Below are 23,072 nucleotides of genomic sequence, written 5' to 3'. Positions count from 1 at the left end.
ACCCTACCCCTTCTCAACAGCACCCCTGCAAGTCAGCCCAGCTCCAATGAGCCAGCACAGAGCACAGGAGAGGGAAGAATTGGCTATCAACATGAAGCTGGCTTAGGGAGTTCCCTTGTAAGAAGTTCACTAAGGAAGAGAAATCTGCATTTTTGTGATCTTTTCTTTCACAAGATTTGGGAGCTTGGAAGGCGTAGTGGCCTAGTAGTAGCTTTAGAGTCAGACCCCAGTTCAAATTTTGTTTCTGCTATTTACTTAGCGATGTGACTTCGAAGAATTGCTTATTATCTGAACCTCAGTTTTCTCATCAGAAATAATACCTGTCTTGTTTAGATTTGGAAAGGGAAGAACAACATAACACATATAAAATGCTTAGCACAGTGTCTGCCATGGAGGATGCCTTCAATAAATGTTAGTTCTCTGTTTCTCTCATCCTGGAAAGGGCCAGGTGTTTCGAGGTCCAATTTCAAAAATGCCTCCAATGTCCTTGGCATATTCCATTTTCACTGGCTTTGTTCTTGTTTTGGCTTTATGCCAGGGATTCTTAACTTAAGATCCATGGACCAACCGCCCCCCCCTCCAAAAATTATATGCAAATATTTGCAACCATGCTCCTTTTTGGGAGAATGGAATCAGATTTAATCAATTCTCAAAGGATTCTGTGATTCAAAGAGATTTAAAATCTCTGCATATGTCCCTGTAAAGTTGCAGGCAAAATTAATGTCTTTTGTAAATCAAATTTAATTTTTAATGTACTAGAAGAGTCAGTGAATAAAGGAACTCTACAATGAATCACAAGTACTTGCTTCGTAAACTGTACATTTAATCCAGAGTTTTTCAGTTTTTACAAAAGATTCACATTTTCAATATCAGATTTGCTTGAAATAGAATATATAGTGATATTATATGCATAGTAGATAACTTCTGTTAACAATTTACAATGTAGCCTGGGGGTCAACTTCCAGTTTAATGTAAACTGAAAAAGAAGGAACTCCAAAAAGTCCCTGATCTTAACTGGACAGAAATTTAGTTATCCTCTGCTCCAAAGACCTTATTTTATGAATGAAGAAATTGAGGTTCTGAGAGGTTACATGACTTGCCCAAGGTCATCTCAATAGTTACAGACAGTAAGGAATAACAGCTGTAAAAATGACAGTGATTATGATGATGATGACAGCACTGTGATCTATTGAGCATTTACTTGATCTAAGCCTTTAAAGACTTTTAACCTCATGTACTTGCACTACAATCCTAGGGGAAGATTTTATTACCTCTACACAGCAGATGAAGCATTCTGCCCAGGGCTCCACAGCCAGTAAATGGACAACTCAGGATTCAAACCAACTCACAACTCAGAACCCTGTTTCAGCTTGAAAGACTATGCTCTTAGGTACTAAACTGCTTCCCAGAATACAACAGAACAGGGAGTCACATGGTCTTGTATAAACAGAACAGAGAGTCACATGGTCTTGTATCTACAACCTTTAAGGTATGTTTATATATTTGAATGGGGCTTTAAAAATACAATATTAGACAGTCCTTGCCCATGCTACACCCTCATAGATAAGACACTAGGAGTATGTGTACTAGAATAAATCCAGGTCACCTCCTGCTTGCAATGTCAGCCTCAGACACAACCCTCTCTGGCCATGCTTCTCCCTAGTCTGCAGGGCAAGGAGATCAGCCCACATGGAGTCTGTGCTCTTCCACTGCCCCTTCTAGGCCACATTCTGGGCACCTGGGATTCCATATGTCCACACTCTAACGGCCCTGGAGCCACTTCCGATGTAGACCACACCTGTGTGGGCCCCAGGAGCGGCCTCTGGATGGCCGTTTTCAGGACACGTAGATGGAGCCTGGCCACGGGGACTGTGGTGTCAACCCTCCAGAGCCACTGTGTGCATCTTTCTTCTGGCACAGAACTTTGACATGTCTGGGAATTCTAAAATAATACCTGGTCTTCTCAGGCTTTCATGAATATATATTTGTAAAGGTAAGAGGATAAAATATACTTCATTTAGCAGTTTAGTGGCTTGATTTTTAACTTTATAACAGTTAGATATATGTGGGCCTCAATTTGTATTATTGTCTGAGGCCTCACAAATGGTAGGACAGGGCAAGCTTGCCTGCTTTTCTCCTCTTCGGTGCTGCTCTCTCAGCTTTCCTGGTCCTTCTATCCCCTTGGTATGACTCCATACCTGCTTTCCTTCCTATTTTCCCTGATCTATCTTTACTGGTGATCTGGGATGAAATCCACCTATCTGAACATCATCTGGTATTTAATAATGGCTGACTATAAGCCACACACTGTGCTAGGTGCTATGGATATAACCGTAAACAAGAAACCCTCAGTCCCTGCCCCCAGGGAGCTAACTGCTGTGTGAAGGGTCCACTTGAATACACAGGCATTTAAAACACAGAGTGATAAGTGTGACCATGGGAGTAATACTGAGAATGCTGAGGGAACATAAGTTTTTCATAGGTGTCCAGTAAGGCTTCCTGAAAAAAGGAAGGTCTAAACTGACAATCTGAAGAATAAGATTTACCTAGGCAAAAGGGAATGAGGAAGGAGAAGAGGAAGAGCTGGTTCCACATTTGTTTTAAGTAAAGAGAACTGCACATAAGACCAGGCCTCGAGCCAGGGCAAGCACAGTACCTTGAACTGAAAGTATTTCAGTATTGACTAAAATATGTCTCTGGGATGAGAAATGTTTCTGGAAAGGTAAACTGAGACCAGACCGATGCAGGTCTCATGGATCATGTTAATGCGTTCAGACCTGACCTAAAGGTGGTGGAAAGTCAAAAGCAGATTCTAAAAAGGGCATGGCACGAGGAGACTCACGTGTAAGGAACATCAGTGGCTGGAGAATGGATTATGTGTATGTTCAAGAGATGCCGCTGGGGAAGGGGAGGAGGGGCAGAGGTGGGTGGATCTAAGACGTCCAAGTAGGTGGCTTTATAGTAATCCAGGGGAGAGACGATTCTGGCATGAACTGAGGGTTAGGCTGTAGTGAGAAAGGACAGATGAAAGAGGCAGAATCAATAGGACATGGTAAGTGATTTGATATGGGGCTGACACCCAAAGGATTAAAGCAATGGGTAGACGGAGGGATCAATCACAGGGAAGGAACACAGAGGGATGGGTGAACCCAAAGGGAAATTTGCTGTCTGAGCTTTGACCTCAGCATCCCTCAGTCAGGGCTCTTGTTTTTTATCTTTCAATACCACACACTGAGACTGCGTGCCCAGGGTCTAAGTGCTAGGCTGTGGTGGCCTCCGCCTCCCACTCTGCCCCACTTCTTCTCCACCACCAGGAGGAAGGGTAGACAAACGACAGCCATGAAGAAGGGAATTCTTGAATGAGGCTCTCATTTATAATTCATCTGAGATAATCATTTGTTTAAAGTACACGGCCATCATAAAAGTTACCAGAACAATTCAGTAAATGACAATGTGTCTGAATTTCCAGAATTATATTTGATTTGGGTTGTCTTAACTATTACAGCAACGATTCAGATTTAGTCAATATTTCAACGTTTTGCTCTCAAGCAGTGATGTCAACTTAGTAAGTGTTTATCCTTCAAAGACAAAAAAAGTTAGAGAATGGCTAATTCATATACTTCCCTAATATACCTTCTCAGACTTTACACATGCAATTTATAGCATATCTATATCAGAAATTAATCCTTATCAATATATCTAAGTTATAGTCTTTTCTCAATCTCGAAGATCTTTACATGGGCTATCAATACGAAAAGGAAAATTTTAAGTAATAGCACTAAGTTTTAGAAAAAAAAATACAATTTTTATTTTTTATTTTGTAAGGCTAAACATCAACTGATATGCCAACAATCCTTTGTGAAGGTAGTGGCTACCAGGAAAAAATAAGAACAAAAACAAACAAACAAAAGCCCCTAAAGGATGGGTTCAGTTCTTGAAAACAAACTTTCTAAAAGTAAATTATATCAGTTTGCTCAATATTGATGAATATTAGTCTTCATTATTCATTAGCCATATCATATGCAGTATAGTTAGGTCTTTTTTAAAATTCTAAAATTTAGGTTAAAAGCCAAATTTAAGAAAGTTAGTTTTGAACTTTTTAACAATTGTGTTGCGTGAATGTTTGAAGTTAAAAAAATAGAAATCAATACTATGTAAGGAAAAAAAGAAAAACGAATGAGAAAGCTTTCAAGGGCTCCATCAATATTTTAAACAAGCTTGGAGGAAAATCTCAAGTTGTTGTGTCAGCAATGCCAAGGTTATTCAGACCTAATGCCTATATGGCTTTGGATAAAAATTTTAATTTTTTTATGTTTCAGTTTCTTCGAACATAAAAGAAATAGAATCAAAACAAACTCGCCAAAATGCCACAGAAAATAAGGTTTATAATGAAGTTTGACATTCATATGATAAAAAGTATAGCATTATTATTAGATCCATCTTACTTACCTTTTACACAGACCTGTATCCTTATGAACCAAAAGGAATGATTTTTTAAATCACTTCTTTACTGTAATGATCTTAAAGATTGATAACAAAGTCTTTCCCCAGGATAAATGGGCAAATACAAGTGAACAAAATGAGGGTACTTTAATAGCAGTACTACTCCTGCCTAGATTAAGGGATTTGAATCCTACACATAAACCTCAATTTACAGTGGGGGGAACATAGCTACACCACAATCTATTCAGGGAAAAACAGACCGGCACCTTTTTGTGGATAAAATACAGACTAAAACTGATACAAATTGGACACACAGCACTGTCCTTGTTCAGAACACGGTACAATAAAAGGAACTTTTCTGTTTATCCTTCTCAAAATTGTTACAGTTCTCTTAGTGCAAACAACAAAGCAGAAAGTCCATGGAAGCAGAATCTAAACTATTTCTGTTTAGCTCTGAGCAAGGTATTTATCTGTTTCATCCTGCACAAGGAGCAGAGTGGACTGAAAAATATCCCCGAGCAAACAACGGTAAAATCTGCTGGGTAACCATGAAAATACAAACCACCAAAACACTTGCATTATAGTCACATTAATTATTGCTACTTATAGGAAAAGACCATTAAAAGCCACAAAACCTATAAACAAACCAGATGGAAGCGATGCTAAAAGGAGCTAATCTAAAGCCATGCTTGCACACAGAAGAAATGACATCTTCACGTGGCATAAATCATTAACATTTATATGCACAGATACAATGAACTATCGTCTTCTCTTAGGGTTCCAAAGAGTTGGGTAAGGATGGAGGACTGAGTAGGAAGCAGGTTGATAGGAGAGAAAGGGGTTTTGCCCAAGGAGCTCTTTGCTTCACTTGCTCTCTCCTTCCTTCCTTCTTAAACCTCTCTACAGCCCTGCCTTCTGAGATACGTCTCTCCTGCCCTCCTCTGGCCTCTCTGATCAAGTTGCTCTGTCTCTGGGGCCTGCTCTTCCTCTTCTGGTTCTGTGGGTGTGGATGTTTGGGCTCCACCATTGGTTTTTTGCTGGTGGCGGTCTACACCCCCTCCCTGGGTCATCCCTGCCACTCAGGACACTGTCTCTGCCAACAGCTGCTACTCAGAGCCTGGCCTCCACCCCAAGTCTCAGTTCTGTATATCCAGATACCTGCTGGCTATTGCCAGCTGGATGCCCCATAACCATCTCTAGAACCAAACTTATTGGGGCTGAGAGATATTACTCTGAAATGGGAGAGGATGAAGTTACTCATCCCAAAGGAATATCCTGAGATAATAAAAGACCTGTATAGAAGAGGAAGAGAGGGCTTCCCTGGTGGCGCAGTGGTTGACAGTCCGCCTGCTGATGCAGGGAACACGGGTTCGTGCCCCAGTCCGGGATTATCCCACATGCCGCGGAGCGGCTGGGCCCGTGAGCCATGGCTGCTGAGCCTGCGCGTCCGGAGCCTGTGCTCCGCAACGAGAGACGCCACAACAGTAAGAGGCCCGTGTACGAAAAAAAAAAAAAAAAATTAAAAAAGGATCAATATATTAAAAAAAAAAAAAAGAAAGCAAATTGAAACACATTACTCTTCTGCTTAAAATCCTTTTTACATTTATCTATTTAACAAATATTTGTTGAGGGCCAGGACCTGTGTGTCAGATCAATGCACAGTTTTGGGACCGTGGCATGAACAATACCAACAGGGTCTCCATGCCCATGGACCTTTGCCTTCATCGTGTGATTTACACTATTATGGCTTAAATGGTCCCCCACAATGAGACGTCTATCATCTGAGATTCATGTTTGTACTATCCTTGTCTCATCCCCTGTATACATCATACTATTTTTCACCTCTGTGATTTTCTCCTACTGACCCTTTGCTCTGTTCCTCCCCTTTAATTTGCCTATTTCTACCCATTTTTTAAGAGAGGGAATCTCTCTTCGGACAACAAAGGCTGGATGAAGTATCCTTCCACTGTGTTCCTGTAACACCTACATTCCACATCACCATACCTACCACATTGTGTTGTAAATAGCTCTATCCCCAATCATTTTAGGTACAACTAGTTCTACACAAATGTTTATTTAACAACTGCCAAACTCAAACATAATGATTTATGTATTTTATAATGATTTCAGAGAAAACTGGTGTCAAAGAAATGTTAATATTACAGTTATAATTTGGAAAAGAGGGCAGGAGGCAGGAGATGTTTGGATCCCGGCTATAATCCCATATCCACGATGGGCTTAAAAAACTCAGGCATTTCAACAAATATAGATTAAACCCAACTGATTGGATCCAGTAATCTACACTGGACTAGTGCCAGTAATCTCTGATACCCTAGTATGTTTGCCTTCCTGATCAAGGTATTAATAATTAAGTGTGTGGTAATAAAGACTGGTCCTTTTGCTAGAGAAAGAGGAATTGAGGAAAATCTCTTAGTAGATTACTTCAAGCATTCTTCACACAGGACATAAGAAAGAAAGCTGGATGTGAAAATATATCGAGGCAGTAGAAACTAATCATTACCTGTAAATGGGCAAATATGACACGGAGAAAAAGGCCTATACCACTGGGCTACTAGAGTAAAAACGAAGACTTTCTTTGAGGACTTCAGAACACTCCATGAGGCAATTAGCAGGCTATCCAGGCCCAGTTGGATTGAAGGGATCTTGTTTTTTAAGGCCAAGATCAGTGGGGAGTAAGCCAAAGCTATCTCAGATGAGATATGAGAATAATTTTTTCCATTTTCAGCCGCTTCTAGTTCTAATTCGAGCAGATAATCTAAAGTTGATTATATATAAGATACATAGGTTCACAGTGGAACATACAGTTTCTCTAACAACATGCCAAAAGGTAGATGTGACTATAGCTCCTTTCCATCTGTAAGACCCATGACTGTAATTCTTGAATTACACAGAGCTGGTATCTACTTTAAATAGAAACTCTGTCCATGCTATGCCAGTATATTTCTAGTAGGAAATGTGGCAACTAGACCTGTACTCTTTTATAATTACTAATCTTGGGGGGGAAATCAGGTTAATTTAAGGGTTTCTTAAAACCTTATAAGTTGTATAACTTCATATAACAACTATAATTGATTTTTAACAAATTTTGGAGAATTAGGTTTCAGTATTTTTCATAAATTACTAAAATGAATAGTAGTTCTGTCCACAGTAAGGGAAAAAATAAATTAAATAATTGCTTTGTGGTTTGAACTAAGTCTGTCTTTGTTCAAAAAGTCCCCCAAAACTGGTGGCCATGAATAAATGTCAGTGGGCTTGAATTTCTGTAAGTTTTCTTGGGATGATATATTCAATTCTCATAATGTTTTTAAACTGACATATGTCCATTTTTTCACATTAAGAAACTAATAAGTTTAAAATATTTTTGCTGCTTCGGCAATTACTCATTATTTAATTACATGTTGTTATGTGTCTAGACACCCTAGACATTAATTACTTAACTAGTGACAATACTCTGAATATGGTATATACGTGTGTGCATGTGTGCACATCCATACACACACTGATATATTCTTCATATCATGTTTTTATTTATGTATGTTGCACATTTAAGGACCATAAACTTCCATTCACAAGCTCAAATCCATTTATACATTCATTCAAATATTTCTTAAGCATCTACTATGAACCAGGCCCTGTGTTCATCCTGAGTAAGACATGGTCTCTGCTCTCAAGAAGTTAGTAAGGAAAACACAATGAGCATATATTACAAGGGCAATGAGTGTGTTATATACAAGGTAATGTGTAACTGTCCTTTTTGAATACATATCACAGATTAAACTGTATCTTAAAACAATTATACACAAAAACAAACTGATATCATAGGTTTATTTATCTTGCCTTTTCAAATCAAAACCATCAGAGAGTGTGTGGCTGTCTGACCATGTGTGTACAGTCACTCTGAGACCATCTATGAGGCATAGAAAGAAAATAATTTTATGCCATCATCCGCCTTACTCATCCATGTATTCATAGTTCCTGACCAGATACTGAGAACCGTTTAGGATCAGCTCAAGTCATCAGTATCATTAATTCTCAGTCAAGATGATTCAGAATTGACTAACCTATGCTACTAATGGGAGGCAGTTCTTTTACATTTCAAAGTCATTTATTCTGTTCCTGAAGCCTGAAAGTCACACTGGCCCTTCACTGTTTGTTCAGCTGATCACAGATCAGAGGTAATGACATTTACATTGCAATAGACTTTGCTCCAACTGTGTTAACTCCTGGTTTGGTGTAGTTTCTTTTACCCGAGGAAAGCTTATTTGACCTCCTGCACGAAACTTTAACTAATTATCTGAATAAGAACATTCCCTTACTTGTACATCCACAAACATGCACACATATTAAATATAGAAATGTATGAAATTCTCTAATTACCTATTCCATATGAGAATCAGGACTGATGTGCAAAACAAATTAAAGTATGTGTTATTAATTTACCCTGACATACACATTAAATTACTTGAAAAATCTGCGCAGATTAGGAGAGTACCTTTCAGTCATTGACCTAAATCTATGTGACAATGACCTCTAATCTTGGGCTTATAGAATCAGACTGATAGGAAAAATATATATTTCAATAGATTAAATCCTGGATAACATGGAGAAAAGTCACAAATAATTTGACTTTTCTGTATAGCAAATTTCAAGCAGCTAAATCTTTTCTTCTTTAATGTTTCTTTGATCACAATTATTAGCATATGTTAACTGTTACTGGTGTGAAATGAAAAATGAGAATTCCAAACTCAGTTTCCTTTATTAATGAGCACTAAATGACCTCAAACCAAAGCGAGATAACTAAAAATATCCCACTGGCTAGCTTAAAGTATAACTGGTAGAGTTTAAAATACCTGCTAATTGTTAACTGTTTTAATCTATTGCTTGACCAGTCAAGAATAAGCATACACAGACAGATGTTGAGGTGACAATTCAGATGCTCACATCTCAATAAAATCCATGCTATGAATTTAAACACCTATAAACTTGTAGAGTGTTTTGAGATCAGTCAATAGCCTACATAGTTTGCATAATATTTTATCCTAAAGTCTAGTAAAATGTATAAATTTGATTTCAGAGTTAAATTCAATGCAGTAGGATTTAATATGTTGTTAAAAATAATAACCAACAATTCTGAACAATTTTCTATGCAGCAGGTGCTATGCTAAGTGATTTCTATGCATTATATAATTTAATTTTCATTAGAACCCTATGAAGTGGACTCTATTATTTCCATGTCACAGAGAAGACTGAGGAACTTTAGTGAGTTAAGTAACTTGCCAACTTACTGTTAATAAGTGACAAAACTTGGATTGAATCCAAACCTTAGTGACTCTAGAGCCAAACTCAAGCTCATATTTGGTCTACTGTGGACCAGAAATGAGAAGGCCTGGAATAAAGTCTCAGTGTCAATCAATTATTAGCTCTGAGACCTTAGGGAAATCACCGAACTTCTCCAAACTTCAATTTTCTAATATATAAAATAGAGCCAAGAAAACATTCCAACAATTCTCACGGAGTTACCATGAAGATTCAAGAACTAATGTAAGCAAGAAAACTGTTCTTTGTAGAGTGCTTTATAAATATCATTTTATTGCATTGCAATATCTTAATGTTTGATAACTCCAAAAGCATTTTGTGAGGCCAAAAAACATTAAACCAGATATCTCGTTAGAGAGAGAGACTTTAGGAAGCTTCTACAACAATCTTTTCTTCTACTCTAGGAAATTTTAGGTAGATTACCCAGGATGGCACAGGGAAAGTATTAGAAAAAAATTCACCCTTTGTGGGTGCCATGATAAATAAAAGGGAGAGTAGTATTATGAACTGATACTCGTATTCTCCCAAAATTCATACGTTTAAGCCTTAATCCCCGATGTGACTGTAGTTGGAGATAGGGCCTGTGAGGAGGTGATAGTTAAATGAGGTCATAAGGGTGGGGCCATAATCCAGGAGGGCTGATGCCCTTATAAGAAGGTGTAAACACCAGAGCACTATCTCTTTTTAAGGACACAGAGAGAAGGCAACTACTCACAAGCCAGGAAAAGAGTTCTCACCAGAAACTTCATCTGTGGGAACCTTGATCTTGGACTTCCTAGTCTCCAGAACTGTGAGAGATAAAGGTCTGTTGTTTAACTTGCCGGGTCAATGGCATTTTGTTATGGCAGCCCAAGGTGACTACTATGATCAGTATCATGTTCATCCTTCATACTGCCAACGTCACCTAAAGATCAGGGCCAGCTGAGTCCTGTCCAGCTACCAGCAGGATAGCAGTGTGGTCTGATAGATCACATGAGGTGCTGACAACCTACAGTTGGGGTCCATGAATGTAAGAATGTCCTAGGCAAGCTTAGCATGAATGGGGCTCTGTATAAACAAAACTGAACAAAACTGTCCAAGTTCAGCAGGTTAAAGTAAATATCCTCAGGAAAGCAATCAAATCAAACCAACAGAAAAAAGGAAAAAAGGTCCTAAAGATGCAGTCCCACAACTGTAAGTATAAATTATGGCAGAAAGTTTAAAACTGAATCCACGCAAAGAATAGATAGTAGAAAAATTCTTATTAACAAAATTACAACTGAGCAAACAAAAGAATTTCTACATTAAAAATAAGTAACATAGGGCTTCCCTGGTGGCGCAGTGGTTGAGAGTCCGCCTGCCGATGAGGCGGACACGGGTTCGTGCCCCGGTCCGGGAAGATCCCACATGCCGCTGAGCAGCTGGGCCCGTGAACCATGGCCGCTGAGCCTGCGCGTCCGGAGCCTGTGCTCCGCAACGGGAGAGGCCACAACAGTGAGAAGCCCGCGTACCGCAAAAAAGAAAAAGCAGAAAGCACCATGCAAATTGAAAAAAAAAAAAGTAACATAATTCACTTCGTATCTTCCTTTCTCCACCAGAGCACAGTTCTTAAATTAATCTACCGGAGTTTCCTGAGCTAGAAGGAGAGCTAGCTGAAGCCATTACATATAAAGACAAGTACACTTTGAAATATTAATTCTGCAGCGTATTTTCCTTAGGATGAATATAAATCTTATTTCTTGGGAGTTGTGTCTTAATTTATAAGAAGATAAGCAAGTTCTCAAATGCAAACATAGCTTCCCAGGAAGGTCTATGCTAAGTTCTGACTGATGCAAAAGTCATAGTTGATAAAATGTTGTCACCTACCTTCTCCTTTTACACTAATCCTCTCTGAGATGATTTGAAGAGAATATCATTTGGGGAGCATTTGCCTCAGGGTGTAAGGCACTATTCCGGGTGCTTATGGCAGGCTCTGCTAGTTTTCATGCCAATCTCCACAATACCAGAGGTATTAGTTTGGCCAAATTGCTTCCCAGCTAAAGAAAACATTGCCCAGCCTCCATTGCAGCTATCTGGGGTCACATGACTAGGTTCTGGCCAATAAGATATAAGTGGAAGTGATAACTTCCGGGTCATGCCCTTAGAAGGAAAGATGTGTTTCCTTTAGATTTTCTCTTTCCTGCGACCTGGAATGTGGAAGTGAGCGTGAGTTGAACATGTGGGGGGAGAAAAAGAAATGCAGACCAGAGGTGGCTAAGCAACAAGATGGAGTAGCTTGAGCTTCCAAAAAGCTGTTATACTATTCCTGGGTTGTTAGGTGAGATAGAAACAACTGTCTAGCTTGTGAGAGTCACTCTATTCTTGAGCGTCTGTTATACATATACAGACTATACATATACCTTGTGAGGCATCACTATTCCAGTGTTACTAGAGGTTGAGGCTCAGAGAGACTAAAAAACTTCCTTATAATCACATAGGTAGTAAGCGGTGAGGCTAGGGTTTTAATCAAGTGCCTTTCCCATTAGACCTTTTTTTATACTAATAGAAAATTACTAATTTATAGAAAATTACTACCGTGCCACTTTCTAATACCTGATCTGTTAATCTCACAGGATTATAAAATTGCTTCAGTTTCCTTGAATTAGAATCAGTGCCACAAACCCCTATTTTTCTAATAAAGTACCTGACAGTCAGTTACCAACTCCTCCAGGACCTATCCCCCTTTATACAAAATGTTCCATTAGGAAAATTATGGAGAAAAAGTATGCTGATTCTCCTGGACTGTGCAATGGATGGCTAATCAGAATGCCCTAATAATTTACAAAATAATACACTGGAAAATCACAATGACTCAGAAACAGATCAGAGGGATTTTTTTTTTTTTTTTGCTGTACGCGGGCCTCTCACTGTTGTGGCCTCTCCCGTTGCGGAGCACAGGCTCTGGACGCGCAGGCTCAGCGGCCATGGCTCATGGGCCCAGCCGCTCCGCAGCATGTGGGATCTTCCCAGACCGGGGCACAAACCCGTGTCCCCCGCATCGGCAGGCAGACTCTCAACCACTGCACCACCAGGGAAGCCCAATCAGAGGGATTTTTGGTGTGGGCTTTCTTCCATAGTGCGATCCTTAGGTTATCACATAAATTTGTTCTCAGAAGGCAACATATGTGCATTCATTCAACACTTAACAAATATTTATTGAGTGCCTACTCTATGTCAGGTAGTTCTTTAGATACTGGGGAGACAGCAAAAGAACAAACTAGACAAAGTCCCTGCATGCTTGGAAAATATACTCAAATGCATATACTATAGATAATGTCCTACACAAGTAAATGTAACAGGCTTTCAATGTGTGTCAGTAATTTTCATTTTTAAAAAAACTTTCTGTTCTGGAATACATTTGACTTTACAGAAAATTACAAAGATAATACAGAGAGTTCTCACATACTCCTCACCCAGTTTCCTCTAATGTGAACATCTTATATTATCATGGTACATTTGTCAAAATTGAGAAATCAATATTGGTACATTTCTATTAACAAAAGTCCAGACTTTATTCATATTGTACTAATGTCCTTTCCCTGTCCAGGATACAATCCCAGAATACCACATTATACTTACTCATCAAGCTTCCTTAGTCTCTTCTAGTCCCTGACAGTTTCTCAGTTGTTCTTTTTTTATCTTGACCTTGAAAAGTTTGAGGGGTGCTGGTATTTTGTAAATATCCCTCAATTTGGGTTTATTTAAATGTTTTTCTCATGGTTGGACTGAAGTTACCAGTTTTTTGAAAGAATACCACAGAGGTAAAGTGCCCTTTTCATCACTTCATACCAAGGAATAGATGATAGTGATGACTTATTACTGGTGATGTTAACCCTGATCTCCAAGGATGCCTAGGTCTGTTTATTAGATAATGGTATTTAGAAATCCAGATCTGGATATTGGGTGTGCTCAATGCTACTGGGATGCCATTGTTTCCACCTTCTTCTTAGTAAGTAATGTGATTTTTAAAATTAAATAATTTTTGAATGTCAGAAGTGATGAGCTCCATTTCCATAAGTCTGCATCAAAAAATAGTAAACTTATCTGGGAATACATACATATACGTATACACACACACACATTTGGAGGTGGTAAAATAATGTTAGGTATAAAACGATAAAATGAATTCTTTAAATGTTACATTTCTGTCCTTTAAATTCTAAGATGCTAGGTCTTAAGGAATTTACACATGAACACACTGTAGCAGAAATGTGTTTTGGAAGGCTCCTTAAAAGAAAGAGGGCATGGGGCTTCCCTGGTGGTGCAGTGGTTGAGAGTCCGCCTGCTGATGCAGGGGACAAGGGTTCGTGCCCCGGTCCGGGAAGATCCCACATGCCGCGGAGCGGCTGGGCCCGTGAGCCATGGCCGCTGAGCCTGCACATCCGGAGCCTGTGCTCCGCAACGGGAGAGGCCACAACAGTGAGAGGCCTTCGTACCGCATTAAAAAAAAAAAGAAAGAAAGAGGGCATGACCTTCTTCAACCTGCCCTCCAGTCTGCTGCCTGGCGAACAGAAGTGGTGATTGGAGCTCCAGTAGGCGTTTTGAGTAGCAGGGCCATATTTAGGACTGGCAAAGTGTTGAGCTAGAAGAGCCTGGTTTCCTCAGTGAAGTTCTGGGGGCATAATACAAATCCTGGATTGCAGACCTCCAGACTTCTATTGTGTGGGAGAATAATAAACTATCTCCATAAACAATTATTTTCAGAACTCTGTTTCTGAGTCAAGTGCAATTCCTAACTAATACAGGTAGTTTAGAGAAGAGGCAGAAGTATTTTCTATAACAAGTACTTTATTTTAGTCCATGTAATCATCAAAACAACACTATGCTTATAGGTGAGAAAATTAAAGATTAGTGTCATTAATATAATTCTTAGGTTTACACAGCTCAATATTGAAACTAAGCCGGAGTTTAAACCAAACCCTATTTTCCCAGCACAACATGCTAAAATGTCTTGCTTATAGCAATGGGTACATATTCATTATTATATCTCACTGAACACATAATACAGGAAAACATTTAAATAAGTAAAATCATGTATTTTTAAATATGCAATGAAATGGAAACATGAATCCATAGTTTGAGCCCTCCTACTGCTCTCCATGATCAGACTTCAAACAGTAGAAGTGGCATCAAGGCCACTTTAGAAGTATAACCTCAGAACCGATTATGTATGTAGTTTTTCAGTCCACATATGTAGGTTTTCTCTCTGGGCTCGAATGGGAGCCCATTCAAACCATCCATCAATCTGTCCACCCACTTATGCACTCATATTAACTGAGCATCTACTATATGCCAAGCAACCTGTTACTTCCTGCATATACCTATTAGTTCCTGTATATACAATGTCGAATAAGACACAGTTTCTATTCTCCAAAAGCTTATAGTTTAGTGACAGAAATAGAAAAATAAATAGTACACAATTACAACAGAATAGGGTTTCTCAGCCTCAGCACTAACGACATTTTGTACTGAATGATTCTTTGCTGTGGGAACTGTACATCGCAGGATATTTAGCAGCATCCTGGCTTCTACTCACAGGCTGCTGGTAGCACTCCAACACTTTGTTACCACCAAGTATCTCTAGACATTGTCAAATGCCCCCAAGGGACAAAAATTACCCTCTTACTTCTTACTCCCTCCCATCCCAAATGACAACTGCTATAATAGAGTATAAGCCACCATAAAACTACAAGAGATGGGTATTTAACAATGGAGCCCTGGGGTCAGAAAAGTTTTCTGGAGGAAGTAACTTTTTCACAGAGGCTTGAACATTCACTAAAATTCAGCCAGATAAAGTAAAGGATTGTATGTGTGTATCTGTTTTTATGTGTATCAAGAAGGCCTCCTAAGCATGTGCAAAGACTCAGAGTTTATAAAGAGTACAGTATATCTGGGAGAATAAAAGTGGTTTAGCTTGCTTAGAGTGGGGAGGTATGCATGAGAAGAAAGTATGAAAAGGTACATATGCATGCAGAAGAATGCAGGGGTCTAGTCATGACAGGATGAGAGATTGTAATCAGAAAAGGCAAACAACTGGGGAAGAAGGAGTTGAGTTTTGGATGAGTTAAATTTGAGCTGCCCGAGGGACAACAAACCAAGTGAAGATGTTCAAAAGAAAGTTAGATTTCTGTTTCTGGAACATAAGGACATGACTGAGGCCAAAGAATAGACACTATCTATATAGAGAAGCCATATGTGTAGATGAAATGACCCAGGGAGAATGCAGAGTTCCAGGAAGGAGGAGCCCACAGACCTGACAGTGGCAAAATGGACAGACGTGAATGAAAACAAGGGTGATCGTGATGTCACATAGGGCAAATGAGAGAATTTCATAAACATGACATAAAGATCAAGTAGGATAAGGAGTGAGACACTCCACTGGAGTTGGCAATCGGGAAGACATGGTGGCCTTTGTGAGAGCCAAGTTATTGGAGTGTTCTTATAGGGAGATGGAGTGAATGGGATGGGATCAACGAGAAACACTCTCAAGAAATTTGCATGGTATGGTAAGTGACAAACACACCCAAAGTCAAAAAAAAGAAAATCAACTTGAAGGCGGGTGGGGATGGGTAATAGGAATTTTAAGCATGAGTTCTGACTTCAGGTTAGCTGTGGATGCCGCTTACAGGCTCTGTTCTTGCTTCTGGCTCTCTGAGTCTCCTGGGTATTTATATTAAGCTATCTCATAGAATTTCTGAATGTAAGCACAACTGGACTGTTTTGGCTCCTCACAATATGCCACATGATTCAGGGTGACTTAACAGTACCCATTTACTTGTCAATGGTATGTCTTCTGAATAAAGAATCAAGTTTTTATACCTGACTCATTTGGCACTAACATTATTCAGTTCCCTTCAAAACACAATGATTCTAATAGTTTAAAAGCAAGAATTTCAAAACAATAAGACATTTTATCAAGCTCTAAAAATATATTTATTTAAGTGTGTTTATGAAAATCTTCCATTGAGTCTTGAATAATTGACTCATGGGAGGCGGAAGCTGAAAGGTATGATAGAGACCTTCCTCTTCTTTCTTCACCCCTCATCCATTCAGTGACTTTAGACAAATCACTTTCCTCATGTCTTACAGTTATCTCCCTTCCACTCCATAGCCACTACTCTCACCTTCATTAACCTCTCCCCTGTGCCTCTGTAATAACCACCTAACTTGATTTCTTGCTTCTAATCTTTGCTCTCTCCAAGTGTTTGCCATACTTTACAGAGTGGTCTTCCTAGAACACATATATGAACCATTGGCAAACTCTACTTGGAACTGTGTCATGGCTTCTCACAAAAATCCAGCATTGTGTGTCATGGGAAGCCTTTTCCATCTGTTCCAGCCATCACTTGCATATTTCATTTCATACTTATATTCCAGCCATACAGGACCTTTATTAGGTCCTGAGGCTTTATGCTGACTTAGTCCTACAGGCCTGTGCTCTTACACCATCTATCCCTTGTTCATCTAGAGAATAATACTCAAATTCAGTTCAAGCATCTTCTCTGTAAAGTCTCTGTCAATCTCTCTTCCTTCACCTAAACCCAGATAGGACTAACTACTCCTCTTTGGTGCTCTGCCCCAACACAAAAAATTTATACCTTATATAAATATCTGTAATAGTATCAAAACCACTTTACTACAAGATGCAGAATAAGTATTTGATAAAATTCAACATCCATTCATGATAAAAACTTACCAAAGTGGGTATAGAGGGAACATACTGCAACATAACAAAAGCTATTTATGACAAACCCACAGCCAAAATACTACTCAATGATGAAAAGCTGAGAGCCTTCTCCCTAAAATCTGGGACAAGACAAGAATGCTCACTCTCACTGCTTCTATTCAACATAGTATTGGAAGTCCTAGCCACAGCAATCAGAAAAGAAAAAGAAATAAAAGGTATCCAAATTGGAAGGGAAGAGGTAAAATTGTCATCATATACTGATGACATGATACTATATATAGAAAACCCTAAAGACTCCACACAAAAACTACTAGAACTGATAAATGAATTCAGCAAGTAAGCGGGATACAAGATTAACATACAGAAATCTGTTGCATTTCTTTACAATAACAATGAAATATCAGAAAAGGCAAGTAAAAAAACAATCTTTTAAAAATCACATAAAAAACAATTAGAAATAAATCTGACCAAGGAGGTGAAATACTTATATGCTGAGAACTGTAAAACATTTATAAAGGAAATTTAAGATGATTCAAAGAAATGGAAAGATATCCCATGCTCTTGGATTGGAAGAATTAATATTGTTAAAATGGCTGTACTTCCCAAAGCAATCTACATATTTAATGTGCTCCCTATAAAATTAGCCCTGACATTTTTCACAGAACTAGAACAAATAATCCTAATGTTTATATGGAACCATAAAACACCCAGAATTGCCAAAGCAACCCTGAGGAAAAAGAACAAAGCAGGAGGCATAACCCTCCCAGACTTCAGACATACTACAAAGCTACAGTAATCAAAACAGTGTGGTATTGGCACAAAAACAGACATATGGATCAATGGAACAGAATAGAGAGCCCAGAAATAAACCCACCCACCTACGGTCAATTAATCTTTGACAAAGGAGGCAAGAATATATAATGGGGAAAAGACAGTCTCTTCAGCAAGTTGTGGTGGGAAAGCTGGACAGCTGCATGTAAACCCATGAAGTTAGAACACTCCCTCACACCATACAAAAAAATAAACTCAAAATGGCTTAAAGACTTAAATATAAGACATGACACCATAAAACTCCTAGAAGAGAACATAGGCAAAACATTCTCTGACATAAATCGTACCAGCGTTTTCTTAGGTCAGTCTCCCAAGGCAAGAGAAATAGAAGCAAAATTTTAAAAATGGGACCTAATCAAACTTAGAAGCTTTTGCACAGCAAAGGAAACCGTCAACAAAACAAAAAGACAATCTACAGACTGGGAGAAAAATTTGCAAATAATGTGACTGACAAGGGCTTAATTTCCAAAATATACAAACAGCCCATACAATTCAATAACAACAACAAAAAAAAACCCAGTCAAAAGATGGGCAGATGATCTAAATAGACATTTCTCCAAAGAAGACATATAGATGGCCAATAGGCATATGAAAAGATGCTCAACATCATTAATTATTAGAGAAATACAAATCAAAACTATAATGACGTACCACCTCACACCAGTCAGAATGGCCATCATTAAAAGTCTACAAATAACAAATGCTGGAGAGGGTGTGGAGAAAAGGGAACCCTCCTACCCTGTTGGTGGGAATGTAAATTGCTGCATCCACTATGGAAAACAGTATAGAGGTTCCTTAAAAAAATGAAAAATAATAGAGTTCCCATAGGGTCTGGCAATCCCACTCCTGGGCATCCACTCAGAGAATACCATAACTTGAAAAGTTACATGCACCCCAATGTTCATAGCAACACTATTTACAAGAGCCAAGACATAGAAGCCACCTAAATAACCATCGGCAGATGAATGGATAAAGATGTGGTATATATACACAATGGAATACTGCTCAGTCATAAAAAAGAATGAAATAAGGACATTTGCAGCAACATGGATGAACCTAGAGGTTACCATACTAAGTGAAGTAAGTCATTAAGAGAAAGACAAATATCATATGATATCACTTATATGTGGAATCTAAAATATGGCACAATATGAACTTATTTACAAAACAGTAACAGACTCATAGACATAGAAAAAAAACTTATGGTTACCAAAGGGGGAAGGGGGTGGGGGAGGGATAAATCAGGTGTTTGGGATTAGCAGACACAAACTATGTATAAACTATGTTTATATACAAACTATATAAAAACTGTATTTATCTATGTATAAAATAGATAAACAACAAGGTCCTACTGTGTAGCACAGGGAACTGTATTCAATAATAAACCATAATGGAAAAGAATATGAAAAAATATATATATATAACTGAATCACTTTGCTGTACAACAGAAACTAATACAACATTGTAAATCAACTATACTTCAGTTTAAAAAACCCCACTTTATTACACACATTAGTTTTTACAGGTGTCTCTCCTATTAACTCTCAGTTCCTTGAAGATGAGGCTGCTTTTTACTTTTTTAATGCTTAAGTGAAGCATTATTCATGGCACATATTCAAAGCTCAGTAAATATCTGTTAAATGAATCTAGTCCAAGGTCTATTACTGTCAATGAGGAGATAGGCCCAGAAAAGTTATATGACTTACCCTGATCTTAAATGATTGGCTGAGTGGGGAACAGACATTCTAGATGTTGCCAGACTTTAAACTAGGGCTCTCAGTATTACACTGGGACTCCACCTCATCTGTTTGAAAAGAAAGCACCCAGGGCCCAAATTTATAGGTTGTTAACTTGGTTGAACAAAGTTTTAATATGAAATATTTGAGTGAATATTTGACGAGAAAATAGTACTCCTTTCAGGTTGAGAGACAAAAGTGGGACAAATAATTTTAAAATGATGTATTTTTGTCTCACCTTCTTTCCTACTCTCTGCCCCTTCTACCTGGTTGACCAGTTAGCATTATATTTTCCAAGTGTTCAGAATCCCTAAGTACATACCAGCTGAAAACAAGTTAAGTGTTAACCCATTCTTCTTGCTGACAGAAGAAAAAAAGTCTTAGATTAAGAATTTACTATAAGTACTTCATACTTAAATAATCAACAGTAGGTTGAAATTGTTTTTGTTTGTTTTCACCATTTAAAGATGAGTATCAAAAAGAGCGAGTAATAAATTCTAGGCTTCCTTGGAATTATATGATTACATTGCCTTATACGAGGAGACTAAGTTTGTGTTAGATTATAACAATTTTTTTCTAAATGACCACAAAGATAACTAGCTTGTCCTTTTCACTCATGATCACAAATAAAACAGAACATTTAACTGGTTAATATATTTTATTTGGAATGCTTTAATAGTTCTTAGTATATAACATTAATATGTAATGGCCCTAAAGAGTCCATTAAAACTCTGCACAACAAGCTGCATTTTCATAATGCAGAGATGATGTGAGATGGAAGCCAATTTCTGCCGTTTAGGTAACATGATCAAAAAACAATTTCCTGAAAGAGCTAAAGCTTATAAATAAAAGACAGTTAAAATGAACATGTCCTAAAGATGACAGAACTTAACATTGGCCCCAAAAGCACAGGAAAAGAGAAGATTAAAAAAATTCTTCCAAACCCAGGCTTCTTTCAAGTCTTCTGCTCAAAAGAGGATCAAGGGTACTAATGAATATTCAACTTCTAGTTTCTTCTAATAATAAATTCCATTTCAAAATCTATGGAGTAAAACAAACTTGCCCTATGTTTAGGTTCTTTCAAAAGATAAAGTGGTCTTTCATATCTCTGCGGTAGTTGATGGGGCTTGAATATGAAAAGACTTGACATACCCGGGTGAAGTCAAAAGCTGGGTGCCATGTTGCCAATGCCAGCTTCTAACCGCCACTGGAAAGGTGAACACTTTGCAGGCCCTTTTCTCTGGATCAGCAACACTTCTGATATAAAGAAATCTTGTTCTGCTTGAGCAGATTTTCATTTCAAAGAGGAAGAATGAATAAGGAAGATGATTTTTCTCATCCCTATATTGAACATCCCACAAGTCAAGACCCAGTCCTGTCATCACTCCTCATGCAAGCAGAGATAAGGGGTGGTATTTGAGTTCTGTCAGACTTACCCACCATGACTGCTTAAATCATCTTCCAATTTAGTCTCTCTCTCTTGGGAAGCCTGAGGCCATGAAAACCACTCATTCATCACCTGCCACACCACAGTGATTCTCTAAGCAGACATCCTGGGCTGGCATAATTTGCTTCACAGCCCTGAGGTCGGCTTGCCTAGTGACTGAAGAATCTTTTCTTTTCCATCTTCAAATATTATAGTGCACTGTGCTTTGTGTACATGGACGATATTCCTGACCCACCATCGATGGTGGTGAATCTGAAAAGCAAAATGTGATGATACAATGGGGCTGAGCTTGAGGGCTATACGAGGAAGGAAAACGTCACAAAATGACAGAAACTCTTGAAAAACCCTGCCCAGCACTGCACAGAAACCTCTGCATTAGTCTGCACCTTAGGCTTTTAGAACGCCACACTTTCAGCCACTCTGGTACTTTTTCGTATTATGGTCTTAGTTTTCAGGAAAATTTCTATTATCTGAAACAATTTCATATGTTGACTGGTACCCCCTATATTTAAGGGACAAAGAAGCATTAAATAATAATTATACTCAAGCACCTTAGGGAGAATTAAGGAAGACATGTCAGCTTTAATTTTGAATTTTCTTGTTACTTATTAGTTTGCCTCTCAGACTTAATGCCAGGAGGAATAAAAACCATCATTACTCTCTAGCTGCTAAATGGCATACCTGAAGTGAAGAGGGGGCTTAATTCTGGTCTAACTGGCTCAATTTCTGCTTGTATCAGCAGAGGGCCCAGCACTGAGAGATCCAGCTTCTGGTCCATTCTCCCATCAAATCCAAACCAAGTAAAGCTGCCCAAATACACACATTCCACAGGGAAAAGAGAGGAGTAAGGAAGAGAACAAAAGAAGATTAAGGAAAGGGAGAGCATGTCTATATTTCTAAAGTGGGCTAACTGGGAAGCTGTATTGGCGTTTCTTTAATCCATAGCAATTTCCTGCACACCAGAAAGCCGGAGAGAAATAGCAGTTCTCTTCCACCCTAGTCAAAGCCCAGATTACATGTCTGTTTCCTATTTGTGTATTTCCACTGAAACTGAATGGATACATTGAGAGTGTTTTCTATAGGGTCCCAGAATTTAGAAATAATTAACCAAGGCTCACTTTACCTTACTAAATCTGTGAATAAAAAGAAAAATGTCACTGAGACACCATCAGTTTAGTCACTGGAATGCAAGCACATTTAGAATTGTGAAACTGTCTGATTTCAGTGACAGGAACTGATTCCTATGGAAAACTATGTAACAGGTCAATTTGAAAAAAAGGATGTTACTGTGATGTGAATATTTATAGCTAGTGTGAAACCTAGTGTTGATCTGCTGATTTTTCTTTTGTGAGGCACATCTAATTATAGTCAGATATCCAATTCAGCATTCATTAATCTCTCATCACAAGTAAAAAAACTCTAAAGGAGGTAAATTTAGCACAGTATAGTGGAAAGCATGTGTTTATTTAATTGTTTTTAGATTTTATTTATTTGTTTTTTGGCTGCATTGGGTCTTCTTTGCTGTGCGTGGGCTTCCTCTAGGTGCGGTGAGCAGGGGCTGTTCTTGGTTGTA

At 38.5% G+C, this 23,072-nt stretch overlaps 1 protein-coding gene across 11 annotated transcripts in view; it reads right to left on the bottom strand.

Annotated features, from left to right (window-relative positions):
• The window catches only part of ZNF385B (zinc finger protein 385B), a 391,044-nt gene that overhangs the window by 110,965 nt on the left and 257,007 nt on the right, over positions 1 to 23,072 (bottom strand). Inside the window, exon 2 of one of the 11 annotated variants that reach the window (XM_067741349.1) lies at positions 10,496 to 10,568. The exons of 9 other annotated variants lie outside the window; for them this stretch is intronic. In XM_067741349.1, the coding sequence (XP_067597450.1) occupies positions 10,496 to 10,529 (34 nt within the window). In that variant the 5' untranslated portion in view covers positions 10,530 to 10,568. Of the gene's footprint in view, positions 1 to 10,495; positions 10,569 to 23,072 lie in introns of those variants that run through there. One more of the 11 variants, XM_067741348.1, reaches the window with a different exon arrangement.

This window comes from Pseudorca crassidens, chromosome 6 (assembly GCF_039906515.1).
Source record: "Pseudorca crassidens isolate mPseCra1 chromosome 6, mPseCra1.hap1, whole genome shotgun sequence".
NCBI lineage: Eukaryota > Metazoa > Chordata > Mammalia > Artiodactyla > Delphinidae > Pseudorca > Pseudorca crassidens.
This window is presented reverse-complemented; position numbering and strand designations above follow the sequence as displayed.